At 51.6% G+C, this 17,518-nt stretch overlaps 4 protein-coding genes across 4 annotated transcripts; 2 read left to right on the top strand and 2 right to left on the bottom strand.

Moving 5' to 3' along the window:
• Positions 1-1,671: 1,671 nt before the first annotated feature.
• PFICI_14614 (uncharacterized protein) lies at positions 1,672-2,668 on the bottom strand (the record flags this gene model as incomplete). Its single annotated transcript, XM_007843195.1, has 2 exons — positions 1,672-2,053; positions 2,115-2,668. The coding sequence occupies 2 exons, from the start codon at positions 2,666-2,668 to the stop codon at positions 1,672-1,674; spliced, it is 936 nt and encodes a 311-aa protein (XP_007841386.1).
• A 2,498-nt stretch (positions 2,669-5,166) lies between these two features.
• PFICI_14615 (uncharacterized protein) lies at positions 5,167-6,537 on the top strand (the record flags this gene model as incomplete). Its single annotated transcript, XM_007843196.1, has 2 exons — positions 5,167-5,420; positions 5,481-6,537. 2 exons carry the CDS (start codon positions 5,167-5,169, stop codon positions 6,535-6,537), a joined length of 1,311 nt encoding a protein of 436 aa, XP_007841387.1.
• A 362-nt stretch (positions 6,538-6,899) lies between these two features.
• On the bottom strand, positions 6,900-12,215 carry PFICI_14616 (uncharacterized protein; the record flags this gene model as incomplete). Its single annotated transcript, XM_007843197.1, has 1 exon — positions 6,900-12,215. The coding sequence occupies one exon, from the start codon at positions 12,213-12,215 to the stop codon at positions 6,900-6,902; it is 5,316 nt and encodes a 1,771-aa protein (XP_007841388.1).
• A 2,831-nt stretch (positions 12,216-15,046) lies between these two features.
• Positions 15,047-16,291, top strand: PFICI_14617 (uncharacterized protein; the record flags this gene model as incomplete). The annotated part of the gene is made up of 2 exons (XM_007843198.1): positions 15,047-15,385; positions 15,464-16,291. 2 exons carry the CDS (start codon positions 15,047-15,049, stop codon positions 16,289-16,291), a joined length of 1,167 nt encoding a protein of 388 aa, XP_007841389.1.
• Positions 16,292-17,518: the final 1,227 nt, after the last annotated feature.

The following is a 17,518-nucleotide window of genomic DNA, read 5'->3' on the forward strand; positions in this document are numbered from 1 at the left end:
GCGTTGACAATAGCTTTGCTCATCGTTTATGCGCCTCGGATGGAAATACCTAGCGCGAATCCGAGTATAGCATGTGTGGGTATAGAATCTACGGCCTTACCAACGTTTACTCGGCCCTCACTGCCCTTGGAATTGACTGGGAGTTTATTGTCAGTATGCCGCGGATGGCCTTTCCGCCCAATGATGCCTTAATCAAAGCTGTCCCCGGAATTTCTGGGCTCGACGTTGCAGCCAGAAATCACAGTGAGGCTGTATGTCTTGAGACGGCGTTGAGGAACGGACCATCGATTGGTCTGTGATCGGATCGCCCACGATGTTCTCGGCAGATCCGGGGTGGGCTATTTACTATCCTCGCCTCGTACTCATGAGACAAGAGTCTTGATCGCCACTGATTGATGATCAGTGGACAAAATGCATTGGGAACCAAGGTTTAGGGTGTTCCTTATTGCTTCTGGACATTTCTAAATTTGTGCCCAAGAGGCTGTTGTTGTCATTTTAGGTGCCGTCCAAGCTTCTAGGCTTGGGTAAAATATAAGGGACATTCTGGCGGAGGGGCGCGATATACACGCGAGGCTTCTTTCGTGGACTTTGTGCCCTAAAGGTGAAATGATGATCCACATCGTTGCAGCGACATGTCAATATGCCAATAGTCGAGCGCAGTAGACATGCAAATGGAAAGAGCAATAAACATTTCTCACTTCCCGTGGTGCAATACTCAAGAGACGGTCGTTGGTCCATGTGTTGTGAAGAGAAGGAAAACGAGGACACGCTACGGATGCGATAGACGCCTTGGTTTTTACTGCAGTGACCCGCTGAAGCCTGAGCGAATTCGCGCCTGCTAGCTGACCACTTCTCAGCGTACTTGCCATGCCACTTGTTTCTCTCATCCCACGAGAGTTCTTGCATGGCGACATGCCTCTGATGAAACAAGACGCAATTCGCGAGGACAAGTAGCCTCTGTGGCAGTGATAACAATTCATTTCCTTCTAGAATATCGAGGCGACAAATTTGGAAGAAAAGAATGTCTTTGCTCAGTTCTGCGGTGGTGGCCCCCAGCGCGATCCACTCGAATTGTTCTTCGCATAAAAGCCGCTGGAACTAGGCCGTGGGACCTCCCGCTTCACTGGGTCCAACTGGGTCGATTCGATACACTGACCTTTCAGCTCTCCAAATAGATCGGCATCATTCACTCCCGTGTGTCGACCCAACGAACAGAGAAAACCCAACTTCAAGGGCCCCTCCTCGTACAAATGCGTCGGCAGCAATTCCATGTTGCCGAACTGGCTTTTTTATGGAGTCTTGCATTGTATTCGCATTCTCTAACTAGGATCTCCCAGTCTGGAATTCACTCTGGTACATGATGTTCTCATCTGGGGAAATAGTGTGATGATCATTTTTTCTCTTTCTTTCTTGAATTGAATCTGAATCTACATAGGTATGTAACTGTCTAAAGCTGCAAGCGTATAAGTTGTTTAAGCTGAAAAACGGCAAGGATTGGCCCAGTCGAACACTCGAGACATGAATAGGGCATTCGTAGCTGAATCATCATGGCAAAAGTACGGCATTTATATCATCCTCCGAATGAAGTGCGGAAGATATTGTCCGTTGACCAAATCGTTTCAACATGCCAGAGGGACTTTTAACGGTTTTTGGGAGTTTGCGCGTTACTGCTCAAAACCTCATGGTGCTCGACTTTCCAACCCTCGCTTTCCTTGACCTGTACGACTCGCGGTAGCTGATGCGTTGAAACGTGCCATAGCCATAAACGGCAAATCCGGCCAGAGTCCAGAAGCCAGTAACAACCAGACCAACGGGGAAAATGAGAATGTTGACGCCCGGCAGAATAAAGGCGACGGTTCCATTCTTGAGCCCAGCAACCACGTCATTGACTGCCAGCTGGGCGAGAGCGAGATCAGACATGATGACCTCATTGGAGAAAATGCCGTTCACAAAGGCGGCCTCGTTGGAAGAGACGTTGGTAGTGACCGTGTTGCCTGCGGCGTTGACACCCTTGAGACTAACTGTAGGCATGATCAATGCCTCGAGAACTCCCCTTTCCATAGTATCAGTACAAGTTCTCCCAACTTTAGTGCATTGAGTATTTCTTCACTTACATGGTCATTGGCTGGGCAAGCTGTGCCTGATCTATTTGTCCAACGAACAAGTAGGTTTGCAGTGGAGTAGGGTTCACGGCACGCGCTTCCAGTCCACGTGCAGCTACTGATGACGATGTTTGGTTGACACTTGACACCGAAGCACCCTTGTATTGAAGTTCGACTTGAATGTTCTGCTGGGGAATACTCGAAAAGTCTCCAGTCGCCGAGGATACTTGGAATAATCTCAGATCTGCCATGAAAGTGCCCGTGTTCGTATCCAGGCTAGGAATGTTGTAGCAGACAGCAGTTCCTGAAGGGTTCGATGCGACTGAGAGTTGCGAAAGAGCCGTCGTACATGCTGCTGAAGTCTCGGCGTTCCACTGTGACATGTTCATCGACGACTGGTTCGGCGTCAGGTTGATCGAGCTCTGTCTCTTTTCCAGCATTGGTGTGATATCATCCTCCATTCTCGGTTCCACCACATTCCTGGGTTCCATGCCCGCCATTCGTCCCACGCCAGCATAGGCCCCCGTCACCAGCAACGAGGCCGCAATTGAAGTAGTCCAAATCATTTTGGCTATGTTTGTTTGCGGCAAAGACCAAAGAAGGGTATATTATATGAAGAAAGTGGAAAGAGAGGATATAGAATCGAAGCGCACAAAAATATTAATGTCACGTAGAAAAAGGCCGACCGGCGGAAGAAGAGAAGCGAATAGTAAACGAAAGTTGACTCGCGTCTACCTGAATACAGTTGTGACTGTCGATCGAGAAGCCCAGCAAAGCAAAAGAATAAAGAGAAAAGAAAGAGACTGGCCGTGCGGGAGGGAGTAGTCTTGTTTAGTTTCGGTTCACGGAGAAAACGGCAGACGACAAGAGAGAGGCTTTGACAGGGGTGAGGTCCCAGTCGCAGAATTAATCATGGGCAAAGATCAGTACAGAGTATGCGAGGACATATTATCAGACACCCCTGCAACCTATTGGGTTATGGTTGCATCCAGGGGGGTCCGGGCATGGGTGGGAAAGAAGAGACGATGTCAAAGGGTTACTACTGAACAGGCGACGTCACTCTTCTCACATGTGTCTCTAGACCTGGGCAGTGGCACGATGATGAACCACAAAGGAAGAGGCCATCTTACAAAACTGAGAGTCAGGAGGACAACGGGGGAAAAGATGAGAAGAGGGCAGGCGGCTATACCAGATGGGTCGCGGATGGGTTAGAGGACGACATCATGAGGCTCAAGACGCTTTACACTGGCGTGGGAATAAAGAGGGCCAATGAGGATACAGCAATGGCAAGTCAAGCTTTTGGGGGCGTTCGTGGGTGGACGTTTAAGCTTAGCACTGACAGTCGACGCCTGGGGGGTAGGTTGCACCAGCCGTCGCAAGGGACCGACGGCGTGGGAGCGAAGCAATGTAGCCCCGACACCAGCAGCGAACACACCATATGCCAACGGTGATGCCCAGGAAAATGGCCAGACCATGAGACAATTCTGGTTCCCGTTGGCCTGGAACTGACTGGGTATGGGTTCGGTAGCATGAGAACAGGAGATGGGACGAAGCAGAAGTAGGTGGCTGAGCGCTGTCTTGAGCAGTCAGTCAAGACTTGCAAGCGCGGCAGCATTGTCTGGGACTGTCGGATCGACTGGCGATGCGACACGTCGAGTCAGAGAAGACCAGCATTGGGGGGGGGGCAGAGGCCTGAGGGTCTGGGCGGCTTGCGGCAAAGGCCGTGTCACAAGCGATCCAATCGCGACGTCTGCTGGCCGTGAAGTGCCAGGGGGGCTCTAACTTCTGAACCTCGGCGGCTCTTTTTACTGGTCCTTCTCTTTTTGGCAGCGCACCCCGCCCCTGCGACCCTTTCCCACTACAGGCCCTGGTTACACCTCTTTTTCGCTGGTGATACCCCTCGCTAAGAAAGCCCCTAGACCAAGAGTCTGAGTGGTCGGATGAAAACGAGATCCTCCATGCATGGCAGCGGCTTTCTTCTTTCTAACTGGATCCTCTTTTTTCAAGTGATGCCTTCCTATCGCTACAATCCAAAGCTGCCAACATGCAACTTCCAAGCGCCAGGCTTCTGCATGCTGCGAGTTAATGGAAATGATTACTGCAGGTGCAAGCATGCAGGTGATTGACCCGGTACAATCTTTTAGTACACTGGTAGTGAATACGCAATGCATACTATGTAGCTCGTAGTGTAGAATTGCATCAATGGCCATTGGCCACCTAAGCTGGGGCTTGACGATCGACCAGATCCACGGAATCACTGTGGAAATCTTCAACTATAAATAGGTGAAGATGAATCTTTATGCTGCATCTCTCTCGCATCACAAACTAGAGAATGTCGTTTCGTTCGAGACAAAATCCAATAGTTATCTTGCTTGGTAAGTCGCTTATCTAAAGGCCACCCCCTTAGTAATGGCAGGCTTGTGTTTCATGGTAGAGAACCATTTTGGATTGCACCTTGGCGGTTTGTTAAGCCAGCATACGACTTAATCAATACTCTCAATGCACACCCGCAAGTCAGCATTGGGACAACCGTATTTGCAGTAATTCAATATTGACAGTGATTATATTGAGTCTGAACTCCGTACCACTACGAAATGGAAGACTTTGTTGGAGGTTCTGGCAATCCCAAATAGGGATTGGGCGGGATGCTCTGTATATCTATGATGCACATCATAAATGTGCCTACACTGTGCATCCAGTTTGGGATGCTCGGGACTGAAAGTTTACTGGGTCAATGAGCACTCCCGCATCGCAAGCAAATCCATACATACCCCGCGCGACACATCATACATTCATCAGCTTCGATGATAACTCAAGTCAATGGCATTCGCCCGTGGTAGTTACCAAGATGCAACAGCACCGACAGCGGACGTTGTGCCATTGCGGCACCGTCTTACGCCATCGCTCACGTAAAAGGTAATGTGCATATGCCTAGGTTAGGTATGTACCCAGACACTCGTGGGTACGGCCAAAGACGATTTTCGATTTAAGCAAAAAGGCATAATTGGAAGAAGAAATCAACTCATCTAATACAAATATCTCTTAATATACCCAAATTTGCACCATGGCAGAAATACCCAAACTTCAAGTGGCTATTATTGGAGGCGGCATCGCCGGGCTGGCCGCCGCCATTGCGCTCAAGGACCACCCCGCAGTAGACGTGCAGATATACGAACGGGCGGCCGAACTCCGCGAGATCGGGGCCTCTATTGCTCTCGGTCCCAATGGAATGCGCACGCTGGACCGGCTGGGCGTGGACAATGCTCTGGACGACTCGGTTGCCTTTCGCAATAAGTCGAGACATCCAATGATATATCGGTATGAAGAGCTCATGGTGAGTGAGCACTGTTGGGACGTATATACTGACGTATTGAACAGTCACTGGAAAACAAATGAAGACATATCAGTGGACAGTCATAAAGGCCATGTCGAGGACAGGCATTTGACCTCACGCTTCTACAGAGCGCACTTACATCAAGCTCTGGCCGAGCATGTAGAGCCTTCCCAACTTCATTTGTCCAAGGCCTTCAGCTCAGCCGACTTTGACGAATCGAGCCAAAAGCTCACCATTACCTTCACAGACGGAACAGTAACCCAGGCCGACCTCCTCCTTGGAGCCGACGGCATCCACTCCAAAGTACGCACGCAATACGTGCCAACATCCCGAACAACCTGGACAGGCTGGACGACATTGCGCTCAGTCTTTCCAATATCGCACCTCTCGCACATTCCCGCGGCCGATATCCCAGACGAGGCCGTCCACATTTGGGGCCCCGACCGTACCCTCTTTCTCTCGCGTCTGGGCCGGGACCTGTTTACCGTCGTCGGGTCCGCTCAGAGCGACCCCAACGCGCCAGACGCACCCTACCGGGACGCAACGTGGAACTCGGATGGCGACGTGGCCGTCTTGCGCGAGTACTACCGGGACTGGAGTCCTGCTGTCCAGGCCATCATCAATGCCGTGCCCCATACGCGGGTATACCCCAACAGCACGGCACACGCCCTGGATACGTGGGTTCTCGGGGCCGGCAGGGTGACGCTGGCGGGCGACGCGGCGCACGCTCACGGCGGTGCGTTTGCCGCGGGAGGGAGCCTGGCTCTCGATGATGCGTGGGCCTTTGCTGCATCCCTCTTCGAGGCTGTACCGCCGGATGCTGCCCGGAAGCCCTCTGCTCGTGACGTTGCGGCTGCTCTTGCCTTGTATGAGAGGACGAGGAAGCCGCATACGGACCGCGTGATGCACGTCGTGGCTCAGATGAATGCCAAGAAGATTGAACAAGTCAAACGACAGGATGCCACAACCGATGAGGAGTTGAGACGAAAAATGAAGGAGAGGGCTGATACCAGTTGGATTCATGAGCACGATGTGACGGAAGCTTTTGGAGCCGCCTTGGAAAGAGGGCTGACTGGACAAGAGCAGCAAGCTCGCCTGTAAATACTGACGAAAGATTGATTATTGATAGTTGCCTTTAGTCAAGCCATAAAAGGACTAGAATTTGTGAAACTTTAGACGGGATTTTGACCCGAACATACACTGATGGTACCGGTCACACATTTGTACAAGAAATGCTACACCTCGATTCTTTGCCTGTTTCAACAAACTGTATTGCGATCAATCTACAAGAAAATGCGGCATGAACACGAGAAAGTCTTATGCAAACGGGTATGTACAAAATGCCAAGTATTTTTATCAAATGCAATATACACAAAGAAATATGATGCAAAACCTTACTCATCCTCCCCAGAGCCCATGTCTTCAAAATTATCTAGGTTAGATCTCTCCCAGACATGATCCGTTCACCAGGGAATGACCTCCTTGGGTCTTCTCACCAACAAGTCCATAATCTCCTCCAGCTCGCCTAGCAGCTCCTCAGCGACCGAGAGCCAATCGTCAAACGTGACAATCTCAAACATGAGCTCGTCGCCCTTGACAAAGGCCTGGCACTTCCACTCCTTGAGGGGCTCGTAGTGCGGGTAGACGGTCTCCATGCGGCAGCTGGCCTTGCCAAAGGTCATTTCCTCGACGTGGTAGACGTCCTGGTGGACGACCGAGTCGAACCAGTCCACGGTCGCGGGCCAGTCGGTGCACTGCGGCACAATCTCGGCGAGGCCCATGCCCTCGTGCTGCGCGCTGGAGATGTGCTGGTACTGGACGTGCTCCAAGAGGTCGAGACCGGTCCAGCCCTCCTCGAACTTGACGCGCACCGGCACGTACTGCCAGGTCGGTCCCATGACGGCGTCCACGTTGGCCAGGTCCGTGTTGCGGCCGCTGACGACCTCGCCAAAGACGACATCGCGGCGGCCGAGGCGTCGGGCGAGGCAGAGAGCCCAGGCGGCAGTGGGCAGCGTGGCGACCGTAATGTCCTTGGGTCGCGCGGCAATGCTGACGGTACGGGTAATGTCTCCCGGCAGTCTCTTGGTCAGGGGCAGGTCACACTTGAGAACAGAGAGTTCTGATCCCTTGAGAAGGTCTCTCCAGTAGTCGATGCTCTGCGGTATGCTCTTGTTGACTGTGTGATATACAAAGTTGGAGAACGGTGCACTAGGTCTGAAAGGCAGTCCATCATACAGAGCGCCGAGTTGGCGTAGCAGTGGTACCAAGCAGATCTCATCGTATTGGGCGTGGGAGATGCGAATAATGAGACAGCTCTTGCCAGTATCGCCTCGCACGAGCATAAACTTGACAAAGACTGATCCGAGGGGCATCTTGGTCTGGATATCCGTCTTGCACAAGTTGTGCACAAACTTTTCAATCTTGCCCTCAATATCGAATTCGTCGACTTGAGCAGTCACCGACTTCAACACGACGCCGAGGCATTGGCCTTCGCTCTCCACAAAGACGGTGCGCAGGATTTCGTTTCGCTCAACCAGCTCTTGGCAGCTGCGCAAAAGTCTTTCTCTGTCCACATCTCCATCGAGGTGGAAAAGCTCGTAACGAGTCGAGTAGCGAGGCAGCTTTACTGTGCCGTAGACTGCTACCTGTTGCAGAGGCCGTGTGGGGTATACATCTTCCACGATCCAGTCTGGCTGGGCCAGTGACTTTTTGATCTCCTGTAACCTGTTGTCGGTCATCTCGAGGAGCGAGAATGGCTTGATGACCTCTTCCTTGGTCTCCTTTGTGACAGCTAGCGACTCCTTCAACACATTTGACATGTCGTACAATGTCCGGTGCTTGAAGATGTCCTTGACGGTGATCTCGAAGCCCTCTACACGGGTTTCGGCAACCAGTTTCATGGCACCGATCGAGTCACCACCCAAGAGGAAGAAGCTATCGTCCAGGCTGATCTCGTCCTCCGGAATGCCAATAATGCGACTCCAAGCACTACGCAGTTTTCTTTGCTTCGCCGATGATACCGATACTTTGCTTGCTCGTTCAACCTTTTGCTTCTTCTCCTTGACGGGTTTCTCTACCAGTACAATGGAACCCTCGGGGTTGTACTTGGCCAGCTTTCCTGTCCGATAGACCTTTCCAGCCACAGCACCGTTCAGCCACCTTGGAGTATCAATTGATTCAAGGTTTGGATCACCAGAGCAGTGAATGAGAAGCTCGCCAGTTGCACCAATGGGAGAAAGCCGTGCAGCATCAGCAGGGTCGACGATCCAAGCACCCGTAATCTCGCTGTCGTTTGGAACCAATGATGAGAGCACAGAGTTTGCGGCGGCCTGTGTACTGAGCTGAGTAATCTCTGCCTGCTCTGCAGTGTCCAGAACCTCGAGGTCAGCCAATCTCTTGCCGGGGTATTCACAGAATTGCTGAGTCAATCTGCCCAACTGTGTGAGCATTCTCTGCATCTGTGGGCTCTTGACAGTGTTCGAGTCAAAGCTGGCCATGATCAGGAAACCCTTGGGGTCCAGGGAACAAACAAGCATGAGCGCATATGTGTTGAACTTCAAGGCTTCCTGGGCAGCCTCATCGTCGCCGGCGGGGACGAAGCCATTGGCAGGTTGGTCTTCTATCGAAGCGACCTCTTCGCCTTCCGTGCTGGGGTGGAGGACGAATCCAGTTCTGAGCTCACAAGCCTCGCGAGCATCTGGGCTCAGGCGACGAATGTGTTGAAGACCAAAGTGTTCATGGGGGATGCTGAGGACAGACTGATGGTGGACCTCCTGAAGGTATTCCGAGACGGTCGCATCAGGGTTGACAGCTACACGCACAGGAATCGTCGCAATCATGGGTCCTTCGATCTCTTCAACTCCTGGAATTGGCGCATTTCGTCCAGTCAGGGTCTCTCCAAACACGACATCATTGGATGCAGTGTAGGCAGCGATCAACAGTGCCCAGGCGCCCAGAATTGCGGTTGCTACCGTCGTGCCTCCGACTCTGGTCTCAATCGAAACGTAGTGCTCAAGCAATGAGTCGGCTTGCTGCTGGTATCCAGGATACGGCAGAGCCGGGAATTGCTCTCCATCGGCACCGTCCAGACGTTCTCTCCAATAAGTCTCCGAGTCCTTGCGGTCCATATCGCCGAGATACTTGATGAAATTCTTGAAGCTGGCAGGGCGAGTAATGGTTTCTCCGTGGTATGCCTTGTTTACTCTCTCAACCACTAGGGGCATGGACCAACCATCATAGAGAGCATGGTGCATTGTCAGAACAAAGTGTACTTTTCCGGTATCCTCGCCGGCTACGATGGCATATCGTACCAATGGCTTGCCCAGATCCACGGGGTCACTTCGATCTGCGACGAGGAAGTCGGTCAAGCTCTGCTCCTGGATCAGCGGGCAGGCAAAGTCGTCCTTGACAACAACTTGCATGAGTCCTTGGCCAGGAATCTGGACAATTCTGGTGCGAAGAATGGGGCAATCCGTTGAAGAAGTCTTGAAGGCATCTGCAAGTCTTTGAGCAATGTCAACGCTTGACATTTCAACGACACGCTGAGCAACGTATGCTTCAGTGACCTTGGCAGACAGAGCCATGAGACCTTCCTGCAATGGTGTACAAGGGTAGACATCTTCGACTCTTTCGGGGTCCAGATTGCAAAGCTCGGCGGTTTCTGCTTTGGCAGCCTCTTGAGACCACGTCTCGCTGAGCAGGGAGAAGGGCGCCACAGTGACGAATTCATCAGCAGTCGCTGGTTGCGCCACCTGAGCCATATCCTCCAGCACTGGGTTGGCAAATATCGCAGCCACGGAAAGGGACACGCCGTGTGCTCGTGCTGCTGCTACCAGTCTCATTGCTCTGAGAGAGTCACCTCCGACGGCGAAAAAGTTATCAGTGGCACTGAGGTCAGCATCGGGACCCAGGACATCGCCCCAAATGGTGGCCAGCTTTTGTTCCATTTCCGTCGACGGCTCTCTCCTTTGTACCAATGCATTCGCAAAAGCGGCAACGTCTCGTCTGCTCATGGAAGCGCCAAGCTCACGGAGTCGCTTTCTGTCAGTCTTTGCCGAGACTAACAAGGGCATAGTCTGAAGTGGAATGTATGCAGCCGGTACCATGTAGATGGGGAGGTATTCCGAAAGTGCCTTGTTCATACCAGTCAAGGCGTCTGTGATGTCTGGGGAAAATGATCCCAGGAGGTCCTCGAAACTGGGAACGAGACCCGCCTTCTCCGAAATGAATGCAACAAGCATTGGGTCGCTTGTACCGCCGCCGGGTTTGATGACTTCAGCGGCAACCCGAGTCTCGGCTGGTAGCTTATCGCGCATGTGGTGCTCGATTTCGGCAAGCTCGATACGCTGACCTCTGAGCTTGACCTGCTGATCGCCACGACCAATAAAGATGATTGATCCGTCAGTATCGTATTTGACCAAGTCACCGGTCTTGTAGCATCGTCCGTGGCGTCCAGGGAATCCCTTGTAGCCAGCCACAAGGAAGGCTGGGTCCTCAATGAAGACTTCTGAAGTCTTCTCTGCATTGCCCAGGTAGCCAGGACCGACAATGGCACCCTCGACAATGAGTTCTCCGACCTCCCCGAGTGGCGTGAGTTTGTTATGGTCGGCCGGGTCAACGATCCAAATGGCACCACCAACACCTTTGCCAATGGTGACTTGCTGCTTGCCGTCGCGGCCAACCTGGTTGTTGATTGTGCATCCAACAGTACACTCCGACGGACCGTATGCGTTGACGACTTGTGCCTCCTTGCCCCATTTTGCAGCATCTCCGTTCGAGATGGCCTCACCACCGAGGCCGAGCACTTCGAGCGACGGGATGATGTCGGAATCGAGGACACGTGCTACCGAGGGTGTCATGTGAGCCATGTTGACATTCATTTTCCGAATTGCGCCGCTCAAGTCGTTGACACGGTCCGCCTCGGTGGGAATACAGAGGCAACCTCCGTTCGCCAAGGTGCATAGCATACAGTCGATGCACACGTCGAAAGCGTAGGACGCAAAGTCCAAGACACGGGAGTGTTCCCGATATCCGACAAGGTCGGCTCGTGGTATAGCGCCGCTGGTGTAGTTGACATGGGTGATGACACAGCCCTTGGGAATGCCAGTGCTTCCCGAGGTGAATTGGATATAGAGGTTGGCGCTTGCGGGCACCTCGGGCAGCTGGGAGTCGGATGGGATCTCGTGTGAATCGAACCATTCTGCAGCAAGAGCCACATGGGCTGCTGTCGGTGCCACACTGCTACCAAGAGATGATTGTGCCAGCGAGGTCACAATGTGAGCTGCGCCGGTCAAATCCACGATGGCGCGTAGTCTACCCTCAGGCTGGCTTGGGTCCATGAGAGCAAAAGCTCCTCCTGCCTTCATCACGGCCAGAACCGCTACGCACGTCCATTTTGATTTTTCGAATAGCACTGGAACAATGGTGCCAACACCAACACCAATAGATGCGAGATATAGTGCCAGGCGGTTGGAGTATTCTTCGACGTCGCCATAAGTAAAGTCTCCGTCCCATGAATTGACTGCTGCACGGCTCGGGTCCCGCTTGGCTTGTTCTGAGATCAGCTCGTGCATGCAAGTAGACAATGTCGGCGGAACGGGCGTGTTCCAGCTCCAAATTTGCTCAAGGTCCGGGTTTTCTGCTACGATGGCATCTTCGGACAACTCGTTTGGTGGCGTTGACGTGGGAGTATGGAAGGCTTCATCGTCGGATGCTTCGCCGGAATAGTCTTCCTGCAGATTGTGGTCGAGGGATGCGCCGGCATTCGCCTCGTCAGCCATTGGGTTCGACATGGCAAAGACAGTCGATGCCGGCGGCCGGATTCGTCAATGAGTGTCGTTTATTTTCGTGATCGGTTTGCAGCCAACTCGAACTACAGGCAAATGACCTGTGCTCTCAAACACACCGATTACTGCACTACTCGAGCATTCAACATCTAGGGTAAGTAGCTTGGTAGGTAGAGGCAAGAGAGTGAATTGCTACAAATCTAGAATGGTGAACTTAACCTTGCCATCGAGGGAGGAAACGATGGAGTAATTTACTGCTAGCAGCATGTCCATCGCTGAGCCGCCGACTGGATCATGCCGACTGCGGCACCCTCCTCGTGCAATCGACAAGGGCCATGACAAGAGAAGTGGTTCCATGGTCTCACAGAGCTCCAGTTGTTACAAATCTGCTAATGCAAAGACCGCCAGGGTCGAGTTTTGGTAACCCAACGGCGGATAGACTACGCAGACGACCCTGGGGCGGATCGGATTTGATCAGATAACTTTAAGCGGATCAGATAACTCTATAGGGCAGTACGGCCATGGGCCAAGACTCGTTTCCTGCATATGATCGTGGGGCCGGCGGCGATGCGTCATTAGACGGAGCTCGTAAGAGCCAAGCCTTACCCTGCAAAGAAGCTCGGCGGGAGGCCGGGGTCCTTCGGGCAGCCTGCTTAGAAGGCCGACTTGGCCGACTCCGAGCTCTGATCCTCATTTGGCAACCTGACTTTGTTATTAAAGATGTTGGAGACGATGGAGACGAGTATATGGAAGAAACAGGACAAGGCGCTCGCCTTGTGATGATTTCAAATCATCTAGTGCCTGCTCTGCTATTGCCTCCGCATCTCACCAGTGTCCAGATGACATGCCCAAGGGCAGGCTGGGCGCTCGCGATGGAAAGGGAACCGGCCATGTCTTCCCAGAACAGCTAGGGGGTACGTAGGTTGAGTCGTAGTGCACACTTGGTAGCCAACGGCAGCGCGAGAATAGAGCACCATTTGGCATTAACCGTACACCAGCCAGCTACACGGCGGGTCTCTCATGACGAATCGCCGGTAGACTAGAGACTCTCACACGGTGAATTGTGGTGTGGTCGCGCAGGGGATATGGCCATGTGGACGAGCTAGGCTGTGAAAATTTTTGCGAGCGGATGGATTCATGACAGTCTTCGGGTCGCATTCAAAGGCAACCAGCTCGCTGTCGGACGTGATTGGGCCGCCGAGGGGCTCCGGATGACGGGATGGGGTCGTTAGAGATTAATCTGATTAGATAAGATAATCTGCTCAGGGATCTCGCCAGTTCCACCAGTGCAGGACCTGCCAGGTACCTGAATTTCCGATTTCGGCTGCTATATTGCCGCTCACTTTCGCCATCTTTTTTTTTCTTTTTCTCTCTGGCATCGAGATACCTATTTCGTGTCTGGTTTCGCGCATTTCTCAGCAGGCCGAGGCCTACCTACCTAGCATAGGGTACACATATTCCGTCTTTGTGGCAAGTTCACCGCCATGCCAAGCTTGCCAGGCAATAGTTGAGAGATATTCTGGACCTTGTATGCAGAATTTTTGCCAAAAGGCCATCGTCTGTTGGTCTCCAGTTCATTTCCAGTATGACTTTTTCTCTTTGCAAGTTCTGCTCGGTTGAAAACGGCACTCTTGTCATGGCCTGGTAGTCTTGAGCTCCGCCATTTTGACGAAACTTGTCGCCATATTTACGGCTCCAGAAGTCTCCAGGTCGTACATCGGAAAGGCGGAACTGCCAAAGTGCCTAAATAAGTCGGATCCGAACATGGGCTGTTACAAATGTGGTCCATCGTGTAAAGAGTGACAGCAGGTTCGCACGCAATTGCCAGTTGCTACTACTCTCACAATGGCGGTGTCACGGAGCAACTATTGACCTCCGAGGTAAGCTCGGTCGTAATGACCAGATTAGCGCCTTGTTCCGGGATTATACTCAACCGTGGACAAATCGCTCGTTATACTTCAACGTAATGACAGCATTTTTTTTCCCCCTCGGGCAGAAATGCTACACGCTACACTATGCGGGCTGGTCATGCGGCTCCTGGTCTGTCTTTAGCGCACTTGAACCTACGTCTCAAGCTTTTCCTTGATATTGCAAATTGAATTATATGTTTCTCCCAACAAATAAGACCTTGGAAAAGCACAGATTTATTTCCAAGTCTCATAAATTTGAAGCTCGAAAACCAAGATCCACAGTATTAGGCCTTGGGGTGCAGCTGGCAGTACATTATACTAAATGCGTACGGTGGGTAATTTAAGACATTGATGGGGCAGTGACGCGCTCTGATTCATGACCCACGGCAACCTATCAACTATTTGCAAGGGAAGAAAAAAAAAAATTGTGTACGTACTTTGTAGAACACCGGGGAATCATGAAATTGCAAAGAGAAGAAAACCGAGTATGGCTGCACTTTGAGTCTTAATATGCTGCCCACAACCAGGCCTGATTCGTACATTACCTACATACATTACTTCCCGCCTATAGTAGTAGTAGTAGCTGCCAACCGAACTGCTAAGACCCCTAACGTCACGTGCTAGTATTCTTCCCGCCCCTCGATTTTCTGGCACATCCAATCGATCATCGCCGTCTTTCCGCGTCCCAACCTCCATTGGCGCTAACGAGTTACGATAAGTTACGATAAGTGAAGACAGTCGACGTTTCGGTCCCGGTTTTTTTCTCCCGTTCAAGTGCCGGGACAAGACTTACCTATAGACGAGCTCATTTCGGGGCTTCCCGCCAGGCCGCCGACGTCGAGAAGCCATCCCAACGACACGGCCTGCGGGCAACGGGCTCCGGGATAAAGACAAAAAAGACAACCACACACAGCCATGGCTGACAGCGATGCGCGCGGGGCTGACAGGCGGACGCCACGCTTCAGCTGGAATCCTGCCTACGAGGCCACCTTTTTCCGGTCCCTCTGCGAGTCGATACAATTGGGCTTTAAGGAAAATCACAGCTTCAAGGCCGGTGCATGGGAGAGAGCAGCCATCGCGCTACGCGATAAGCACGCGGCATATCCTGAGAAGAGTCATTTGATCAACAAGGCAGATAATGCTCGAAAGAGGTTTCGTATGTGGCGCGGGCTTAGGGAAGACCCCGAGTTTCTCTATAACCCCGCTACGCGCATGGTGAATGCCAGCGAGGAGGCATGGCAGAGCCACTTCGAGGTATGTCGAGCATCAGTCGGGTATGCGGCAAGGCGCCACTATAGATAGTATTTGCTAATGTGGAAATTCCTCATACAGAAAGAGCCCCTCTCGAAAGCTCTCCGCGGCAGACCGTTCGATCATGAGGAATACATGGAGATTCTGTTTCCGGACGTGGTTGGTTCTGGTGGTGCCCCGAAGCGTGTCATGAAGAAACGAAAGGGGCCAGACGGGACACCTCTTGCAGTCGACAACTCGATTAATCACGGCCAAAACGTCATGGATTTGACGTTGGACTCGAGCCTTTATTCGCAAACACCGACGCACAATGCGACACAACAGCCGCAACCGACTCCCCAGGCATCGAGTAATCCTCAGCCTGTTACACATTCTACAACTGCAGGAGTGTCCTCGCAGACATCTGCAGGCAGTAATACTGCGCTCACGCCGCCAGACGAAACTCCAAACACAGCTCATGCCCGGAGACGAATCGCAGGCGAAGGAGAGAGACGCAGAGGGCGGCCTTCAAGATTTTCTTCCAACATCTATAGCAATTCTCCGGCCGCAGCTGCGTCCATCAATCTTGGTCCACCGCCACCAGCAAGTTCATCTCGGGCACAACCATTGCACTCTTCCTTTAGCTCATCGGCTCTCGTCGAGGATGGGATATTGCTGTTGGCCGAGGCCTTGAAGAATCGCAATCCGCCCAAATGGCCCGAGCAAGCTATGGAGATCTTGTTCCGCGATTTTTCCGACGAAGATCCCGATCTACAACTCAAAATTGCTGAGAAGGCATTTGCAGATGAGGTCAAGGCCATGATGTTTGTAAAGGCCACCCCTGAATTACGGAGACATTGGGTAGGACGTCTACGCGAGGTCCATTCCCGCACGCTAGGATTGGGAAGAGTTGGTGAGGAGGCTTCATGACGTGGATAACCAGGGAGGAGGAAACACTTCCAATTGGGCCGTTGCGAATGCGGCACCAATATTTGTAAGATTAACATACAGCGAAAGGCATCTCACGAGCCTTTTGAGTTTGTATCACTTGATGGTTCATAGTCCAGACCCAGCGAAAGATGAGCATGGTGGGTTCAACGACCTTGGCGATTCTCTCACGACTTTATGATAGCGTTACACGAATGACGACTCCAATTTTGGGTCTAATGATAATACTCGCAATCCAGAAGTTCAAAGATATGTACATAGGATGGAATCGAATAATACATTCTGTATAAATAACCGTGTTGAGCTACCGACTCTGATCCAATATTGGATATTGGCTTTGCGTGTCAAATAGTTTGTCAAGTTCAAGTTTGCGTACCAGCTACCACGGAACCAGTGTTCATGTTGGCGAAGCTTTCCCTGCCAGTCCATTTTAGCTGATGACGATTATTTGCATTACTATGACCAAGAGACTATGCTACCCAGCACGTCAGGGTACAGCATGAATGTTCAATATGTCCTTTGAGCAAGGGTAATAGTTTAACGGGTCTGGGAATACTCTGCTTTTTGAGAGTCATGCAAGACAATACTACTACGTGGGAAATTATACGCATATACAATTTGAAATCTCGTTGCTCTAGGTTTTCATTTCATGAACCCAGCTCCTGGCCTATCAATACCTTTAATCATCAAATTGCGGTTTACTCACCTGATATACAACATAGAGCAATATGCCAGGCGAAATCTACGATAAAAACACAGCCAATTCTGTCTAAGCCAGTCTTTAAGGCTTTCAAATTTATATCGTAGTCCAAAAAGTTGGAATCTCGTCAATGAATAGTCGTGTAATCTTTATCCCAAATAGCAAGTCTTCTCCTGATAAGCCATCTCCAAAGTTGACAGCTTATTTCAATCAATTTCTGCTGGCAAGATAAATCACTCGAGTGTTCTTTCGGTTATAGAGAGCGCTGAGACAACAACTATGCTGTACTAAGCATTGTAGCAATGGACCAACCATTTCCGAATCTAGTTCAATCTTGATTAATTTATCTAGAGCAAGACCTCCTTTCTCTTATGCGGATTATACGGACCCGAAGTGTATGGGGCTGTGCAGGTTGGGACCAGCTGGGATCACCAATCTCGTCTGACCACGATGCTGCTCTTTTCGTTTCCCGGATCGCAGTGTTTCCATGTCTCTCGCGGTAAAGATGA

This window comes from Pestalotiopsis fici, assembly GCF_000516985.1.
Source record: "Pestalotiopsis fici W106-1 unplaced genomic scaffold PFICI_Scf_13, whole genome shotgun sequence".
NCBI lineage: Eukaryota > Fungi > Ascomycota > Sordariomycetes > Amphisphaeriales > Sporocadaceae > Pestalotiopsis > Pestalotiopsis fici.